This window comes from Haplochromis burtoni, unplaced genomic scaffold (assembly GCF_018398535.1).
Source record: "Haplochromis burtoni strain Fernald_Lab_line unplaced genomic scaffold, NCSU_Asbu1 Contig_430, whole genome shotgun sequence".
Classification (NCBI taxonomy): domain Eukaryota; kingdom Metazoa; phylum Chordata; class Actinopteri; order Cichliformes; family Cichlidae; genus Haplochromis; species Haplochromis burtoni.
Window position 1 is genome coordinate 316,767 of NW_024582791.1, and position 16,089 is coordinate 332,855.

At 42.2% G+C, this 16,089-nt stretch overlaps 1 protein-coding gene across 2 annotated transcripts in view; it reads left to right on the forward strand.

The window, feature by feature from the left end:
* The window catches only part of gal3st3 (galactose-3-O-sulfotransferase 3), a 49,321-nt gene extending 33,776 nt beyond the window's left edge, over positions 1-15,545 (forward strand). For both annotated transcript variants that reach the window (XM_005945308.3, XM_042213253.1), the window contains exons 2-3: positions 6,048-6,130; positions 8,497-15,545. In XM_005945308.3, the coding sequence (XP_005945370.1) occupies positions 6,048-6,130; positions 8,497-9,817 (1,404 nt within the window). In that variant the 3' untranslated portion in view covers positions 9,818-15,545. The remainder of the gene's footprint in view (positions 1-6,047; positions 6,131-8,496) is intronic.
* Positions 15,546-16,089: the final 544 nt, after the last annotated feature.

The following is a 16,089-nucleotide window of genomic DNA, read 5'->3' on the forward strand; positions in this document are numbered from 1 at the left end:
AGTTTGATAGTTTTTTCCTCTGCTTCTGTATCAAGCAGTGGCTGTTGAGTGTTACTGTGTGCGTTAGGTTCTCTCTCTCACCGCATGTATTATGTGTCTTCTAATTGTAATTCTCTTGTGTCGCTGCTGGATTTCTGCAGAGCCGGGCTACTCCAACGCTCACCCCTGGTTTGCACAGAGCCAAAGGAAATATAACTTTTTAAGAGTGTTCCGCTTTTTTTTTTTCACTGATTCATGAAGTATTGACATTTTGGAGATATTGTGTTTTCACATAACAGCAGCGGAGATGTAAAAAGAAGACCTCTGGGAGAACAGAGGTACACTCTCCGAAAGATAGTAGAGACTGGAGGACAGAATTTGAAAAACCTGCTGGGAAAATTTAAAAGAGATGCTGTTTTCTGACTTTTCTCCATCTCAGATTGAATTGTGTTTGCAAACACAAAACGCAGCCGGAAAGAAAAACATATCCAGTGCCGGTTAGCCTGGTTTGGGTTGGCATCACTTTGAACATGGAAGTATTTCGTTGCTAGCTTTGTGTTAGCATGCTCGTTTGCTCGGAAAGTGGTCCCGTTGTGTTTGCAGCGGGAGGTAGTTGTTTCTGGCACTTTGCATATTTACACATGCTGTTTCATCCTTTCTACAGCACACACTGAGGTGAGGCAGTCGACGCAACATGTATTACGCTACAGTCATAAAAGCGGAAACAGTTTAGGGGGTAAAAGGCCACTAATCCACTGTACTCCGACTTTTTAGTTACCTCTGCCTGTCTGAGGGTCAAGCTTAGAGCAGACAACAAAAGCAGTAATGCAGAAACGTAGCATAGATTCACAATAAAATGAGTACTGCACTGATGGCACAAAGTTTGGGAGCAGATAAATTAAAAAAGACACGAATAAGCACAGTTGTCGCCTCATCGCTTGCTGGATGATTTAAAACTATTGTTATTAGAGCTTCATTACAAACTAATATGTGTATGTATTTAACAGGCCAAATGTGAGAACCCTACTACATCTAATGTTTTAGTAAAGAGGGAACGAGAACAAAGCGTTATTGTGATTTACAAGCACGTTACATAAACTGTGTCTGCAGAGAAATATGAGTCTCTAACAAATATGTGCTTTTTACAAAGACAAAAGCACTCTATTGTAGGTATGTGAGGTGTGGTGATATGTTTCAGTAAAATTCCACCTTAGCGTCATCCTCAACACACACATGCACACATGCATGCAGCGGCTTTCTTTGACTTTTAAATGAACAGTCAAACAGAATCCAGCCATGTGTATCACAGATATGATCCATGTGTCTGTGGTAGATACATTTACTGAGAACAACAAGTGTTATCAGTTCATCAGTAGCTAAGTTAGTTGCAGCTTTTTTTTTTTGGACTAAATTAAATTAGAGATACCAGAATGAAACTTAAAAACACTGAACAACAAAGGACATGAGGTTTTAGGAACGAGCAAAGCCGCCAAGTCCGGGGTAATGAGCAACAAGCTGATGCCTTCATTTTATTCACAAAACAAGCCGTACTACTACCACTGACAGGATTGGGTGTCCTCTCACTCGCTGCTTTTGTATCTGCAGCGATCGTTAGAGAAACCTAATCAGACATTTTTAATTAAAGAGGCCAGAGTGTTTGTGCCGAAGGAGGATAAAGAGGAGGAAGATGATTACGAGGTGAAGGGAGGAGGGGGTGGCAGCGGCTGAGGGTGGATGAGGGGGAAGAGGTCGAGTCTGCCTGCTGAAAGCCACTTAAATCCCTTTCTTATTAACTCACTGTGACACATGATCTTCCTCCATCCCCCTCACACACACACACACACACACACACACACACACACACACACACACACACACACACACTCACACACAGCACACACACACACACACACACACACACACACACACTCACAGGGCTACAAACCTGCTCTTCTTACTTCTTACTGCTTCCTTGCATCAGCTTTGGCCTTGATGTCATTGCTCACCGAACCACGATGGATCGGTCTGTGTTTACGTGCTTCGTTCAAAACAGGTATTACGCTGACATTTTCTTATGCAAATGAGATCTACCCTTTAGGTGAAGAACCCGGGGTAACTAAATGTAATTAATCAGCCTGGAAAAGGTAACATTTCTTAGGATGGTGATGAAAAGTCTGTCTCGCTCTGCTTCATGCAGATGTAGCTGTTGTTGTTTGACTGCATGAAATGGAGCCATATAAACCATCCAGAAATCAAACCATGGAATAATCATGCTGCATTTTCTTTACGTTGGATTAGCTCAGTAGCAGCAGTAGCAACCAAAGGCATGTAGAGGCACTGTCCCAATCCATCAACTCAACCTTTATCTTTTACACCTATTACACTGAAGTGCAGACATGTCTACACACTGCGGTTCCTAGCATGGGAAAGGGTGAGCTGATTGGCTGCTCACCATGTTGTGCATTCAAAGATGCTCTTCTGCATACATGCTTGTAACTCTGTCGCCTTTCTATCAGCTTAAAGCAGCCATTCTCCCATGAAGGTACCCGTTAAAACCACGGTATGTTGAGGCCTGATGGACGTGGGTTTACAGCAGCAAGTTCTGAGTACCTGTCTACATGTTTATACATAAATGCATTGGTTTTTACTATGTATCTGGCTGATTATATATTTGTATTAAAGAGAAGTTGAACAGATGTACCTAATGAAGTGAGTTGAAGCAGCTTTTGCCGTGCTTAAAATTCCCATTGAAGCCATATTTAAACATTTACCCTCGTTCCCACTTTAGCTTTTTTAGCAGACATCACTCGGGTTCATCTGCAAATGCTGAATGCAGCCATTTTTATTCTCTGTTTCAGTAGCAATGCAGTTCATGGAGTCCCACAGCTTTTCCACTCATACTGGAAAACCTCATTAAAAACAAAAAGACTGTGTTTTTTGTGCATTCACCCCAACTCTAATATTTGTGTGCCTGAACACAGGTTTAGGAGCTTCTTTGTTTGTTGAGAAAAATGCAAAGGGATCTGAGAAATCAGTTGCTAAAGTGAAACATTTTCCACAGAGGCATGTGTCATCTTCTGTGGGTCCAAGAGTGAGTGACAGTTAGTCCCAAAGTACCGAAGGAAAACATGAGTATCTCCATCCACAGAGACTGTGTTTTATTTATTAAAGAGAAGAAAAGAACCCACTTCCACACTAAGTGCGATGAGTAGTTTTCAGACAGTCTGTGCTCAGGTGAAGTCTTGACAGTTCTTCTTTCCAGTGGAGCAGAGAACAACTTTTGCTGTAAATCAAAGAACACATAGCTGGGGAATGATAAGCGCTGCACAGAGAAACCACTTGTGGATCTAAGAAATTCATTCATTGTTCTCATACCTCTTGGATAACGTGCTATCACCTTCGGATTTTACACTGCAGCATCTAGGCACATTAAAGTGCTTAGAAGCCATTCTAATAAACACGGGGAACCTCGGGATGATGATGATTGGTCGAATAGATTCTTTTCACTAGAAAATTAAGATGTCAGCATCATTTGTTGATGAGGTCTGATTAAAACGGAGAAATAGACTGAAAGCAAAGTCTTTATTGAATTCAAATCCAGTGGAGGAAACGAAATATCGACCGATGAAAGGAAGACTTTTGCTCACATTTGAACTCAACTAGCATAAGCTTGACCATGGGGAAACATTTTTGGGTTAAACCCTGGTTTTCATCATGAAATCTGCAACACTTAACAAACACACAGGTAAATGATGCTCAGATGATACTAAATGTAGAAGGAAAGCATCCCACACACCACCACCACTAACCTAAATCTTTGATTCAAAGCAGGATGAATCCATGGTCTCCTATTATTTACATCAAATTCTTAGCATCTGATTGTTGCAGCAGAAATTGAGACTCATCATTTTGGTGAGTGTGGGCAAACTGAAGCCTCCATTTCCTGTTCCTAGCTGAGAGGAGTTAAAACTTACCAAGTTTTGATATCTGTGGATCTGGAAGTTTACCGTCTTAATGTCACGTTGCTGAGACGGAGTCTACCGTGTACAGAAAGTCTGTAATAATATTGTTTCGTCATATGAACCTATCAGCACTGTAAATTATGGAAGTGTAGCGAGCGAGTCTCTCTGCTTTTGCACCACAGAGTCTTTGTAGCAAATGTGATACAAATTAACATGTAATTTCTTTATTTCAGTGAACACTGGCAACTACTTCATGGTTAAGACTTTAAATGGTTAATATCTTTGCTAAGAAAAAAAGAGGCAAAATAGCAGATTAATTGATTCAAATATAAAGATAAACATTAGCAGCATGCCTTGTGCAGCTCTGTGGACTATTCTTTGAACCAAACTGGCAGCTCTGCCACATAAGAAATGCAGGAGATGGGACTGAAATTTGGGGTTATGAATGAGCAATTCAGTACAAAAACATAAATGAATAAGAATAGATCTAGTTGTGGTCAGATGGTTGTGTCATCAGGAGAGCAGAGGGCACAAATCAACAAATCAAACTGTGCGTCTGCACAATCTGTGTCAATTAGTGTGAGAGCACGGCTGCCTGTTTGGTATCAGAGCAGGCTTACAGCTTTGTGCATTTGTGTGCCCACACACGTGTGTTTACGCACATTCCTGCAGCCAACAGCTGTTCAAGGCTTTTAAAGCTGGGAGGAAAAAAACAACAGGAGTGAATGTCGGTATACACTCGGCTCATTCTCTCTTAATCTTCTACAAATCAACATGAGGTCAGCTGTTACTTCTTCACTGAAAGCTTAATTACTTATTGGGTACATTTGGAGATTTGACTTTGGATTCGTGACTTACTGTTCTCCAACAATTGTGCTTCCTCTGCACAAAGATCCCCCCCAAATCTTGTTTTTATTCATGAGCTGTGGGTTTTGAACAAAAGCCTGACTCTGTGCTCTATAGCTGTGTTTTTTTCTTGTCTTTTTCCTGAAATGCGTTATTTAACAGCTTTATTGAGTATGTGCTTGCTTCTGAATTTAAAACGTGAGTTTTTGTTTAGTGAAAAAAAAGCTTTTTTAGGGGGCAGTACATTTTATTGAGATAATCTTTAACTGATCTATTAAAAAAAAGACATTAAGCCACCATTTAAATCAAATAAAACAATGTTTGTCGAAATGTATTGATTATTTCACTCCTGCATACAACATCTGCATCTGTACGGCAAACGATTAACGATCATGTTTGTTTGAGTGGGTGGCAGCAGCTCTGCCACGGTCAGTAGTTTCCCCCACTGGGACCACGGGTGCTTCAAACTGATGCACTTGTGCTCCTTCACAAACGGCATATGCAGCGTAAAATCCAGCTGCTGGGAGTAATGCGAGCTCGCGTCTCCTCTGCTGGCATCCATGCAGATCGTAACATCACAGTGTAATCAAGGAGAGAGACGTCAGCTATTGTTATGCAAGTGAGACGCTGTCGAGAGAGGCTTGGACCTCCTCCCGGGTTCCACTGCCCGTCGTAGCTTTTCAGCGGCACGGGTCGAGTGTCACGAGGAGTTTCTGCTATAGAGCGATCTCGTGATGAGGTTGATGTGTTGATGTGCTGCTTTTGGTTTTTTTTGCTTTCCACACGTGCGTATGTCATTTCTAACAAGACCTAATGTACGAGGCCATTTGCCCAGGGTGTCAGTAAATGTGACTGTTACAGCTGTGGAAGGTAATGAAGGTATCGTTCACTGTGTTATTAGTGAGTGACAAAAGCCAAGACGCATCCCCCTCTCCTGCTAATGGATCCCAGCAGTTATTGAATAAATCATCCTGCGTCGTGTCCGTCTCTTGCTCTTATTCGCTTTCTCGATTCCCTTTCCTTTCTCTCCTTTCGCTTTTCATTACTGCTTCCTTTCATCATTTCAGTCTCTTAACCTTCTCTTCTTTTCTTGTCCCCCAAATTCGCGTTGCCCATTTTCTCCGTCGCTCTCCCTCGAACCTGATGCTCATATTTGCTTTCTCATTACACCTCCATCTGCTCTTGTTCCCGCCACCCTCCTGCTCTCTGTTTTTGCTTAAGTTCTCACTCGCTGTCTCTTTTTCCCTCTGCTTCCCACAGATGTGGAAGAAGAAGATATTCCTGGTCATCATTGCCATCAGTACCATCAGTCTTCTGCTGCACCATGGGGGTCACTTGACCTGGTGAGTGACCCACGATATGAAAACACATTAAATATCCGTTATTCTTCTATAAATCCATATGGCCCTTGTTACAGTGAAAAATCCTGACAGTCGTTGTGCCACACTTTTGCCTCATAGGCAAATTAATAGAGAGGGGCTTATTATTAAAGTCAAGCATAGAAACCTTGAGCGCCTAAGCACCGCCATGCTGGTCGAGGGACCAATTATAAAAGTAGAGTGCTGTAGACTTTTGACAGCCCAGCATTTTGCTCTCTTTCAACTTCCTATTCTCAACGTCTTTATCGTCTCACTTCACTGAACGCTCTTGTTTCCACATCCCACCTCTTATCATTGACTCTGCAGTGAGCACGGCATTCTTTATATTACTTTATTCAGTGATATGTACCAAACACCTCAGATTTTAGGAGAATTTAGAACTGGTATCCTGCAGTGCTTACAGCAAATGCATTAACTGCACATGTCAGCTGTTTTCCACCACATCCCAGAAGTTGAAGTGCATAATTTCAACTTTAATTTAGTGGGTTGAACAACTGCATAAAAATGTGAGAATCTAAAGCATTTCTTTTAACATAATCTCTTCATATCAGTGGGTCAAAAGTAATTGGACAAATTAAATAACTGAAAATAAGATGTTCATTTCTAATACCTGGTTGAAAACCCTTTGATGGCAAGGACAGTCTGAAGGTTTGAACTCATGGACATCACCAGGTTTCCTCCTTTTTAATGCTCTGCCCGGCCTTTACTGCAGAGCAGTCTTTCAGTTGCTGTTTGCTTGTGGACCCTTCTGACCGAAGTTTAGTCTTCAACAGTGAAATGCATGCTCAGCTGGGTTAAGATCAGGTACCTGACTTGGCCATTCAAAACTATTCCACTTCATCCACATCATCAATAAATACTAGTGCCACTGGCCCAAGCCAGCATACTCCCTCTGCCATGTTTTGCAGATGATGTGCTATGCTTTGGATCATGAGCCGTTCCACGCCTTCTCCATACTTTTTTCTTGGCATCCTTCAGAAAAATGTTGATCTTGGTTTCATCTGTCCAAAGAATGTTTTTTCCAGAACTGTGCTGGCTTTCTTAGATATTTTTTTAAGCAAAGTCCAATCTAGCCTTTCTATTCTTGTTCTGAAGGCAGGACTGTGATGCGGTTTTCTGCCTCGCCACTAGAGGGCGCGGCCGTTTTGTGAGTAATGTTTGACTGGGATGGAAAATGGTGTTCATGAAGGCAGTGTGAATCACAAGTTATGCTCGGGAGCAGTTTATGTGGGTTCAATGAGAGTGTGCGTCCATAAGACTGGTGAGTTACAGGATATTTCTTGTGTAAGAAGGATAGCCTGTATGTTTTCTTGCTCTGGACGTCCTCGCACCTTGCGTTGAACCCTCTGTATTTACTTTCATGCAGTCTTTCACGCAGTGTTGTTCACTTGGTTGGCTGTTGTGAAGCTGTTTCTCTTCACCATGCAAATGATTCTACGATCATCCACCAAAGCTGTCTTCATGGACGTCCAGGTCTTTTTGCATCGCTGAGTTCACCAGTGCTTTCTTTCTTTCTTTCTTTCTTTGAATGGACCAAACTGTAGACTTTGCCACTCCTAATATCGTAGCACTTCTTCGGAAAGGCTTTATTCTGCTTTAACAGTTTAAGGATAGCTTGTGTCACCTGCATGGAGAGCTCCTTTGACTGCATGTTGTCTGTTCACAGCAAAATCTTCCAAATGCAAGAACCGCACCTTAAATAAAGTCCAGGTCTTTTATCTGCTAAAAAAAGGTTATGACATAACAAAGGAACTGCCCACAGCTACTGATGAAACAGCCTTTGAGTTAATTGTCCAATTATTTTTGGTCCCTTTAAAAAGAGTTTGACCGCAAAAAAAAAACTAAACTTGTGTCCTTGTCCAAATATATATGGACCTAACTGTATGTATATAGTATGAACGTCTTCATTAAAAAATGATAAACATTTGCCACCAAGATCTTTTGATAAAGTTCATGAATAATTCTGCCAATAAAAACTTAATGTACATGACACTTTGAAAAGTAATAATTCGTACTATCATCTGTGTGTTCCCTGAATGTCAGTCCACTATACAATAAAAACAGACACACTGTATATTATATCATATATTGCATTTCTGGCCTCCTCTCCTCTCACGGCTATATCTTTCTACCTTTCCCTTCAGTCCCATTTATGGTTACTATTTTTGCCTTCCCGTTGTGTTGCTTCTGTTCTGTACAACACATTAGTTTCTTCCATTATCTGTGTGCAGCTTTGTCTCTAATGTCACCATTTTATCCAGAACAGCTGCTCTTTGTGCTGTTTAAGCTAATGCAGCTTTAAGTAAACTGTTGTTGTTTTTTGCCACCAGGACCATGGATGCCTTCCACCTCGGTTGTCCAGCCCTGCACTCTCACCCTTACTCCGGCCTGAAGCCTAAGCACAGTAACGTGGTTTTCCTGAAAACCCACAAAACAGCCAGCAGCACCATGCAGAATCTGCTCTTCCGCTTTGCAGAGCGCAACAACCTGACGGTGGCGTTACCCATACAAGCCTGCGGTCACCAGTTCTGCTACCCGCGATCCTTCACAACTCACTCTGTGCATCAGCACACGCTACCGCCAAACATCGTCACCAACCACATGCGCTTCAATAAGGCTGAGCTGAAACGACTGATGCCAAATGATACGATATACGTCACGATCCTGAGAGAGCCTGGCTCCATGTTTGAGTCCTTGTTCAGTTACTATAACCAGTACTGTCAGAGTTTCAAGAGGGTCCCTAATGGTTCACTGGAAGCTTTCTTAGATGAACCCTGGCGCTACTACAAACCAGAGGAGAACTACTCCATGTATGCACGTAACACCTTGACCTACGACTTGGGCGGAGACAAAGATCGCCCAGCGAAAGATGTCTCTTATGCAAAAGCTTTTGTAGCACAGGTAGAGCGAGTGTTCTCCCTGGTGATGATCTCTGAGTACTTTGATGAATCTCTGGTTCTACTTCGACACCTCCTTTCCTGGGATCTGGATGACATTTTGTATGTTAAGCTCAACATGCGGACGCCAAGTTCCAAGCAGGGCCTGACTGATGATCTTCGCAAAAAGATCCGTGCCTGGAATTCCTTAGATGCCCAGCTCTATGATCACTTTAACGCCTCACTGTGGCGTCAAATCTCTGCTGTGGGTCCAGCCTGTGTGGCGAGGGAGGTGCGCCTCCTTCGTGAGGCCCAGGAGAAGCTGATGAAAAGGTGTTTCGGTGAAGGCATGCCGCTTGTTCGTTCAGCTGCTGAAATCAAAAACAAGGAGCTCCGCCCCTGGCAGCCTAGCGGCAAAGTCGACATAGTCGGTTATGACCTCCCTGTAAATATTACCCAAAGCTTCTCGAGCCAGGACCAGGAGCTCTGCCTGAGGCTCATCATGCCGGAAGTCCAGTACACAAAGATGCTCCTACGTTCCCAGTTACTGCGGTACCGTCTGACCTCTCAGGCTCGGCCTCAGCAGCAGTCACACTCCTTCCAGCAGCCTGTACGCACAACCCTGCTTAGACATCCAGCCCACCGCAGCCAGCCACCAGTGCCTGCTGCTGCAACCCCTGCCTCAGGAACTGGAATCAACTCAAAGACTGCTGCAGGAACTCGAGGTCGGACAAATAAGCAAGGGGCAAAACCCTCACAAACTCAGTCCTCATAGGCTGGAAAACTCCTCATAGACTTGAAAATTATCCGAGTGCCCAACAAACTGCATTGTTTAACTCATCGTGACCCATGAGACTACGATTGTTGGCTGGTCTGGGGTTTTTGGGGGAATAAGGCTATCCTTGAGAAATGCCTGGGTTTATCTTGAATTAGAGTATCCCCTCTTCCTTCTATGTGTGTTTGGTTTGACATGAAAATAAATTAGGAAAAAGGGGATTGGACATACTTGGACTTGAATTTTAATCTTTCTCCTTTCCGATCCATCAGACCTTATCAGGGTGGGAAGGCACAAAAGCTGGAGGAACACTGGGAGGGAAGTTTAACCCAGCTGTACACCTCTGCAGCCCTGACTGCAGTGGATATGAGAGGGTTTCGGATGAAAGTGGTTCTTTGAAGGAAATCTGTTTCATGCGACTGGGAGTCAATAGAGAAGTGGCGATATCGGGTCTATTGTGCAGCACAGAGTGTGCTTTGTGTGTATCACACTGGGATAGTATCATGTTACTTGTGTTTGTTCTCCGTTTCTCAAGCTCTCATTCGCTCTCTCTCTTTCCTAACATATGCCACTTAAAGTCCTTGAGGAGACATAATGACATAAAGGGATCGGCTGTCAGGCCTCCGAAGAGCCTCCTAAGAGGCCAGACAGACACTGAGATCAACTCACAACCATTAACGTGACAGCACAAAACAACTCTTCCTTCTTTGGCCTTTTTTTTTCTTACTGACTCTAGAGTTGAAATCAGTGAAGGGACGGGGGGATAAAAAGGCCAGAGAGATGGAGACCTTATCCTGAGGGTAAGCCTAAAAACTGCTGGATACTCAATTTGGCCATACAAGTCCCACAGAGACTGAGCACATGTATGAAGCCTGTGTCTCGTCAGCTTTTTGACCTCCCTTTCTTCCTTCTAAGGTCCTTCTCTGCCTTCACCACCCTGTCAATACTGCTGTTGCCCTCTGGGCAGGCTCTCCATCCACCAAGAAGCACTAACATCTTTTTTTCTCCAACCCCTGGTACTTCATCGAACAGCCAGACAAGATCACACCTCACCTTGTGGAGACTCAGTTAAGGTGATGCTTCTGGATGTGGGGATTTACTGTAAAGCTTGGGCGTTATTGCAATAAGATCTCCAGGCCCTTCGCCCTGAATATGAAAGGCATGGATTTAATAACCTACCAGCAACCCTGTGCCGCATATACAATAATTAAACACACTGGCACAAATAAAAACATCAAACTCCTTGATGGGACAAAGACTTGAAGCCTGTGGATCGTGGCGCTTGAATATTTAATCATCTCCTCTCACAGGCCGCCTATGGCCCGGGTTCTAGGGTTACACGGCTGTACGTTGTCATTAAGGACATGTTCAACCAGGTGAAAGCTGCTCAATCCGAACCCTGAAGCACAGAAAGACAAAGGGAGAGCGTTAATGCACGATCCTTAAAGCCTCTTAAAGCAGCTGGGCCGACTGGGGTCTTAAAGAGTCTTCATTTATCTCGGCTGTGATCCATTTTTAATGCTTTCTGCTCATATTTAATGTGTCATTTATGTTCTTTTATTACTCTGGTGATCGGTAGGGTGCTGCTGAGGAAGCGAAGGAACAATATAGTTGTGTGAGAGTATGTGTTTGAGCCAAGAAATGTCTCCCGGCTCATGTCGGGGGTTTTTTTTGGTTTTTTTTTTTTTTGGCCTGCAAGATTTATTAAACTATGTATTATTTATGATCGGGACTTAAAGAGCCCCATTACTGTATTTTAACTGGTATTTTTCATGAATCACTGGATGAAAACTGCTTTTCCATCGATTTGGTGGTTCGTGGTGTGCACGGCTTACCACTTCAGGCAGCAGAGATGGAACAAGGCATGTGGAAACGGTTTAAAATATTAATTCTGTACATGTTATACATAATGCAAAACTACAACAAACTGCACATCGAACCTACTTTAGTGGCTTCAGAATTAATCTCCCATTCAGCAGAGCTAAGTACTTAACCACACTACGTGTTTGTGGTTTGAGTGTGTCAAACCACAGGTAACAATAATAATAAAATAGACACACACAGCTGCTGCTCAGAAATAAAAAGCAATGAAGCCATCAGGCCACAGACGCGAGGAGAGGATGCACGGTTCTATGAAGTAGCTGTGAGAATCTGAATGTGTGCAATGCATGATAGTTTTTATTTATTAGACATGTGAAATGTCTTCAGATATGTGTAAAAACCTTTTCAGGTTACATGCACTGTAAAACATGGGCAAACATGAAGAAGGCTGTGGTTTTGTATTTTCTTGCTCCCATGAAAAGACCAAAACCAGCAATATGTAAATTGGTCTGCCAACTTCCTGCTGTGAAAGCACACCACAACTCCCTAAAGAAGGCTCAGTACTGAGCAAAAGTCTAGAGTCACCCTGTATTTCTTTATATGTTGTTAGAAAAATGGGAAATAGGTACGACGATTTATTGAAACATATGTATACAAACATGGTAATGCAGCGCGTACAATTGTAATGAGCTTGAAAGTCGGCGTTGGTAGGACCACCTTTATTCTTCAGCACAGTCTGAACTCTCTTAGGCAGCTTTCTTGTTATTGCTTTAAGTAGTCTTCAGGAATAGTTTTCCAGGCTTCTTGAAGGACATTCAAAACATTCGCTGCTGTAATGCAGCTCCCAACCATGAAAGAGCCTTCACCGTGTTTTACAGACACCAGAACTGCTGCCACTGATTTTCAGTCTTGTGTAGTTTGGCACACCTCAACCATCTTTCCACTGAGACCATTTCTGATGAAGCTTCAGTGAACATCAGATGCATGAGCTGAAGGTCCAGATCCATCTCTCAGGTCCTGTGTCAGGTCTTTGCTGGATTCTTTCCTGTTTCTTAAGGACATGATCTTCAGATACTGTTAATCTGTTGTAGATAGCTGTTTTTGGCCTGACACCCCTTTGGTTCTCAATTTGTTCAGACACAATCCATTAAAACTGACCAGCTACAAGCACAGGACTGAAAAGCAGCAATTGTCCAAAGAAAAGCTTTGAAAGAAGCTCAGAAAGCCTGGAGAACTATTGCTCTTGCATCATTTTAAAGCCATAGGAAGGAAAAGAGATGAAGATTGGCTCCAAACATTTGCACAGTACTGTACAGTAGTACAGTTTGACTCAGTGAGTGTGTTTCAGATATTTTTGGACAACAAAGGCACTGGAGACATCAAACTTGATTGATTATATGTCGTAAGAGCAATGTGTTGTTGGCTTTTTCAGTAACATACGGAGTATCAGCAGCCTTATCCTTTACCAAAGCATGGCTTCTCAAAATCTTTGGGTCCTGGGACTCCTTAAAGAGGAGAATATTTTCCAAACATCCACCTCCAATCCTAACACCGGGTTAGCTAATTTGGATTAAGCATTAGATGAAAAGCTGACTGACTCACGCATGTGTTCACTAACTCAATAGTTGGCTAGTAAATCCAGCTTTGCATTAGCAAGACCACTTTGACTCTTGGAGTTTCTACTGGTCCAAAATAAAGGACAATAAATAGCTAATAGCATAAATTTATCTACTTAGCAATTCCTTACTTGCTAAGATGTTGTTACTCCGGACCTCTGAGACGTCCTCAGATCCCACTCTGCGATCCACGGCTGTAAAGGAGCTGGCAGCTGATGCTGACTTTCATCATTTTCCCCCAAACAAACAAAAACCATGACTGTGAATGCAACTCCGAAATTGCTTAAAGCACCTGTGAATCTGCTAATATTAAACAAATGATACATTATCAAAAGTATTTGCATTAATTTTAAATATAGACCAAAAAAAATGAATGAAAATTGTTTTATGTATTTATTTATTTATTGAACTGAACCATGTTTGTTTTTCATGCTTTGCAAAAAGGACGAAAAACCTGGTGTTAGATTTGATCTAACCGATAAAGACCGACTGACAGTTTGGAATAAAAAAAAGTAATTATCCTCTTTCTTTTTCAGTGAAACTATACATTTATACATATTTCTGCAATTTTGGACACTTTGGGTCTCTACAGAGGTTTCTGATAGTCGAATGTAGTTTTTTTTCTTTTACGTGAACTTTCAACGTATGTTTGCATCCGTTAAATAAAAAATTAAACGCGAGCATCTGCAAACGGTCTTCTTCAGATTTCTATATCTGACTGTGATTCAGATGAAGAACGTGTTTCCTGTCGACCGTTCATTTGAGAGCCTGCTCCGAGTGGCTGTAAGCGCTCTTTTGATTGTACAAGACGTTTGCTCGGCTGTTCTGCTTCGTGTCAGAGTGTTTCACTAATAGTCCTGCTGTCATGTCTAAAGTGTCGGCTATTCTTTCTTGGGTTATGCCAGAGGGGCTGTGAAAATGGTACGCTAAAAAACAAAACAAAAAAACCTCATCATCTCCACATTAGCTGGCCCCTCTTTTCTTGTGAGGGAGAAATGTGAAGCTGCTTTAAAAAAAAACAAAAAAACTGGAACATGAAAGCCTTGTGGGATCAGAGCATTTTTTTTGTGTGTACCTGCTGAGCTTTTATGTGTCACAGGGAAGTAAACATAAACTGCATTGTTGCCCACTGTCCTCTTTGATGTGCACATTATGTTTTGGGAGGGGGTTATCTGTGAACTGAGAAGAATGAGCGAGTTTTTTGTTTTTTTTTTGTAATTCTGTGAATATTTGGATAATGTTGGGTGGGTGATACAGCTCAGAAGACAATCAGAGCTAGGGGCCCCAAAGCTTTGTAATGATGGTTGATGAGCAGGATGAATAAAGTTTGAACGATTTCAATTCACCTGCGAGTGAGTGTCTTTTGACTCTGCCGCTTTTTCGGTGAGATTTATTCAGATATGCGGACACTTGAATTATTCTGGATATCACAGCAACACACACACACACTCTTCATCAGCGGTGAAACATAACACACGGTGACAGTCGCTCAATTAAGATTCAGATACTAAACGGTTTCTATTTCCCTGAAGACTGAAACCAGACTTTTCAGGCTGCAATCAGTCTTTGGAAATTACCTCCAGTTAGCACGCCCGCCTAAATGAATGAACAAATTGCTTCTCAGAAGGACAAAAACAAAATGCAGAGCGGCGTGTGTTTGATATGACTGCGATTGAAGCAATCACCATGCTGTGTCCCACTCCGCCGGCCTGTCATTATGGCCTGCTGTTGCCATGGCTTTGGCTGCTAAGAGGTGGCCCTCCGGAGTCTCGTCGCTTCTCTCGTTTTTTTCTCTAACACGGCGGCAGCCCTTCTGTTTGTTTCTCTATCATAACCTGCCATAACCTGGCCTCCAACCATGCGCATAATTACAGTAATTATGCTAACTGTAATAATAAAAACATAGAATGAAATGACCACAGGAGAAATATATTTCCTTCACCACTCCATCTACTTTTTTCTAAAGCAAACTTATTGTCAGAGGATGTGCAGCGAGGGCCTATAACAGCTGTAAACAGCTGTTTAACAAATGCTCCGCTCTCTTTATGTGTCAGATGTATTTATGCCTGAGCAGCTGGGGTCTCTGATGCGTGAAATTCACTTCAGCTTATATAAATGACTCTATTAATTGAGAATGTACCCTAATGTATTTGGCGGATTGTTTCATTACCTCTGCCAAGGAGGTCGTGTTTTTGGTAGCATGTCAGCCTGTAAACATGGTAGCTCGAAACGTTTTGAAGTAATCCTGATAAAACTTTGTAGGGGTGTAGACTCGGGTCAGGTTAGTCATCCATTAAAATGTCAACTTAATGATTTATTGATTGAAAATTACAAAAATCCTTATAATTAAGAAATTATATTTCTTAAATGTGTAAGTGTATTGTCAACATTTAGAAAGGACTTGTAAAATATTCAATCCAATTCAGTTTTATTTATACAGAACACAACAACAGTCACCCCAAGATGCTTTATATTTTAAGGTAGACCCTACAATAATACATACAGAGAAAAATTATATGACCCCCTATGAACAAGCACTTTGGCGACAGTGGGAAGGAAAAAGTCCTTTTTAACAGGAAAAAACCTCCAGCACAACCAGGTTCGGTGAGGACTAGCCATCTGTTGGGCGTGTGAGTACAGTATACAGGACAAAGACACACTGTGGAAGAGAACCAGAGATGAATAATGATTAAATGCAGGCAAGTGTATAAACAGAGTGATACTGTACTATGAGGTCTTTAAGAAAAGATGGGCTATGATTCAGGAGCTTGTATGTGAGGAGCAGGATTTTAAATTCAATTCTGGATTTAACAGGGAGCCACCACCACCCCCCCC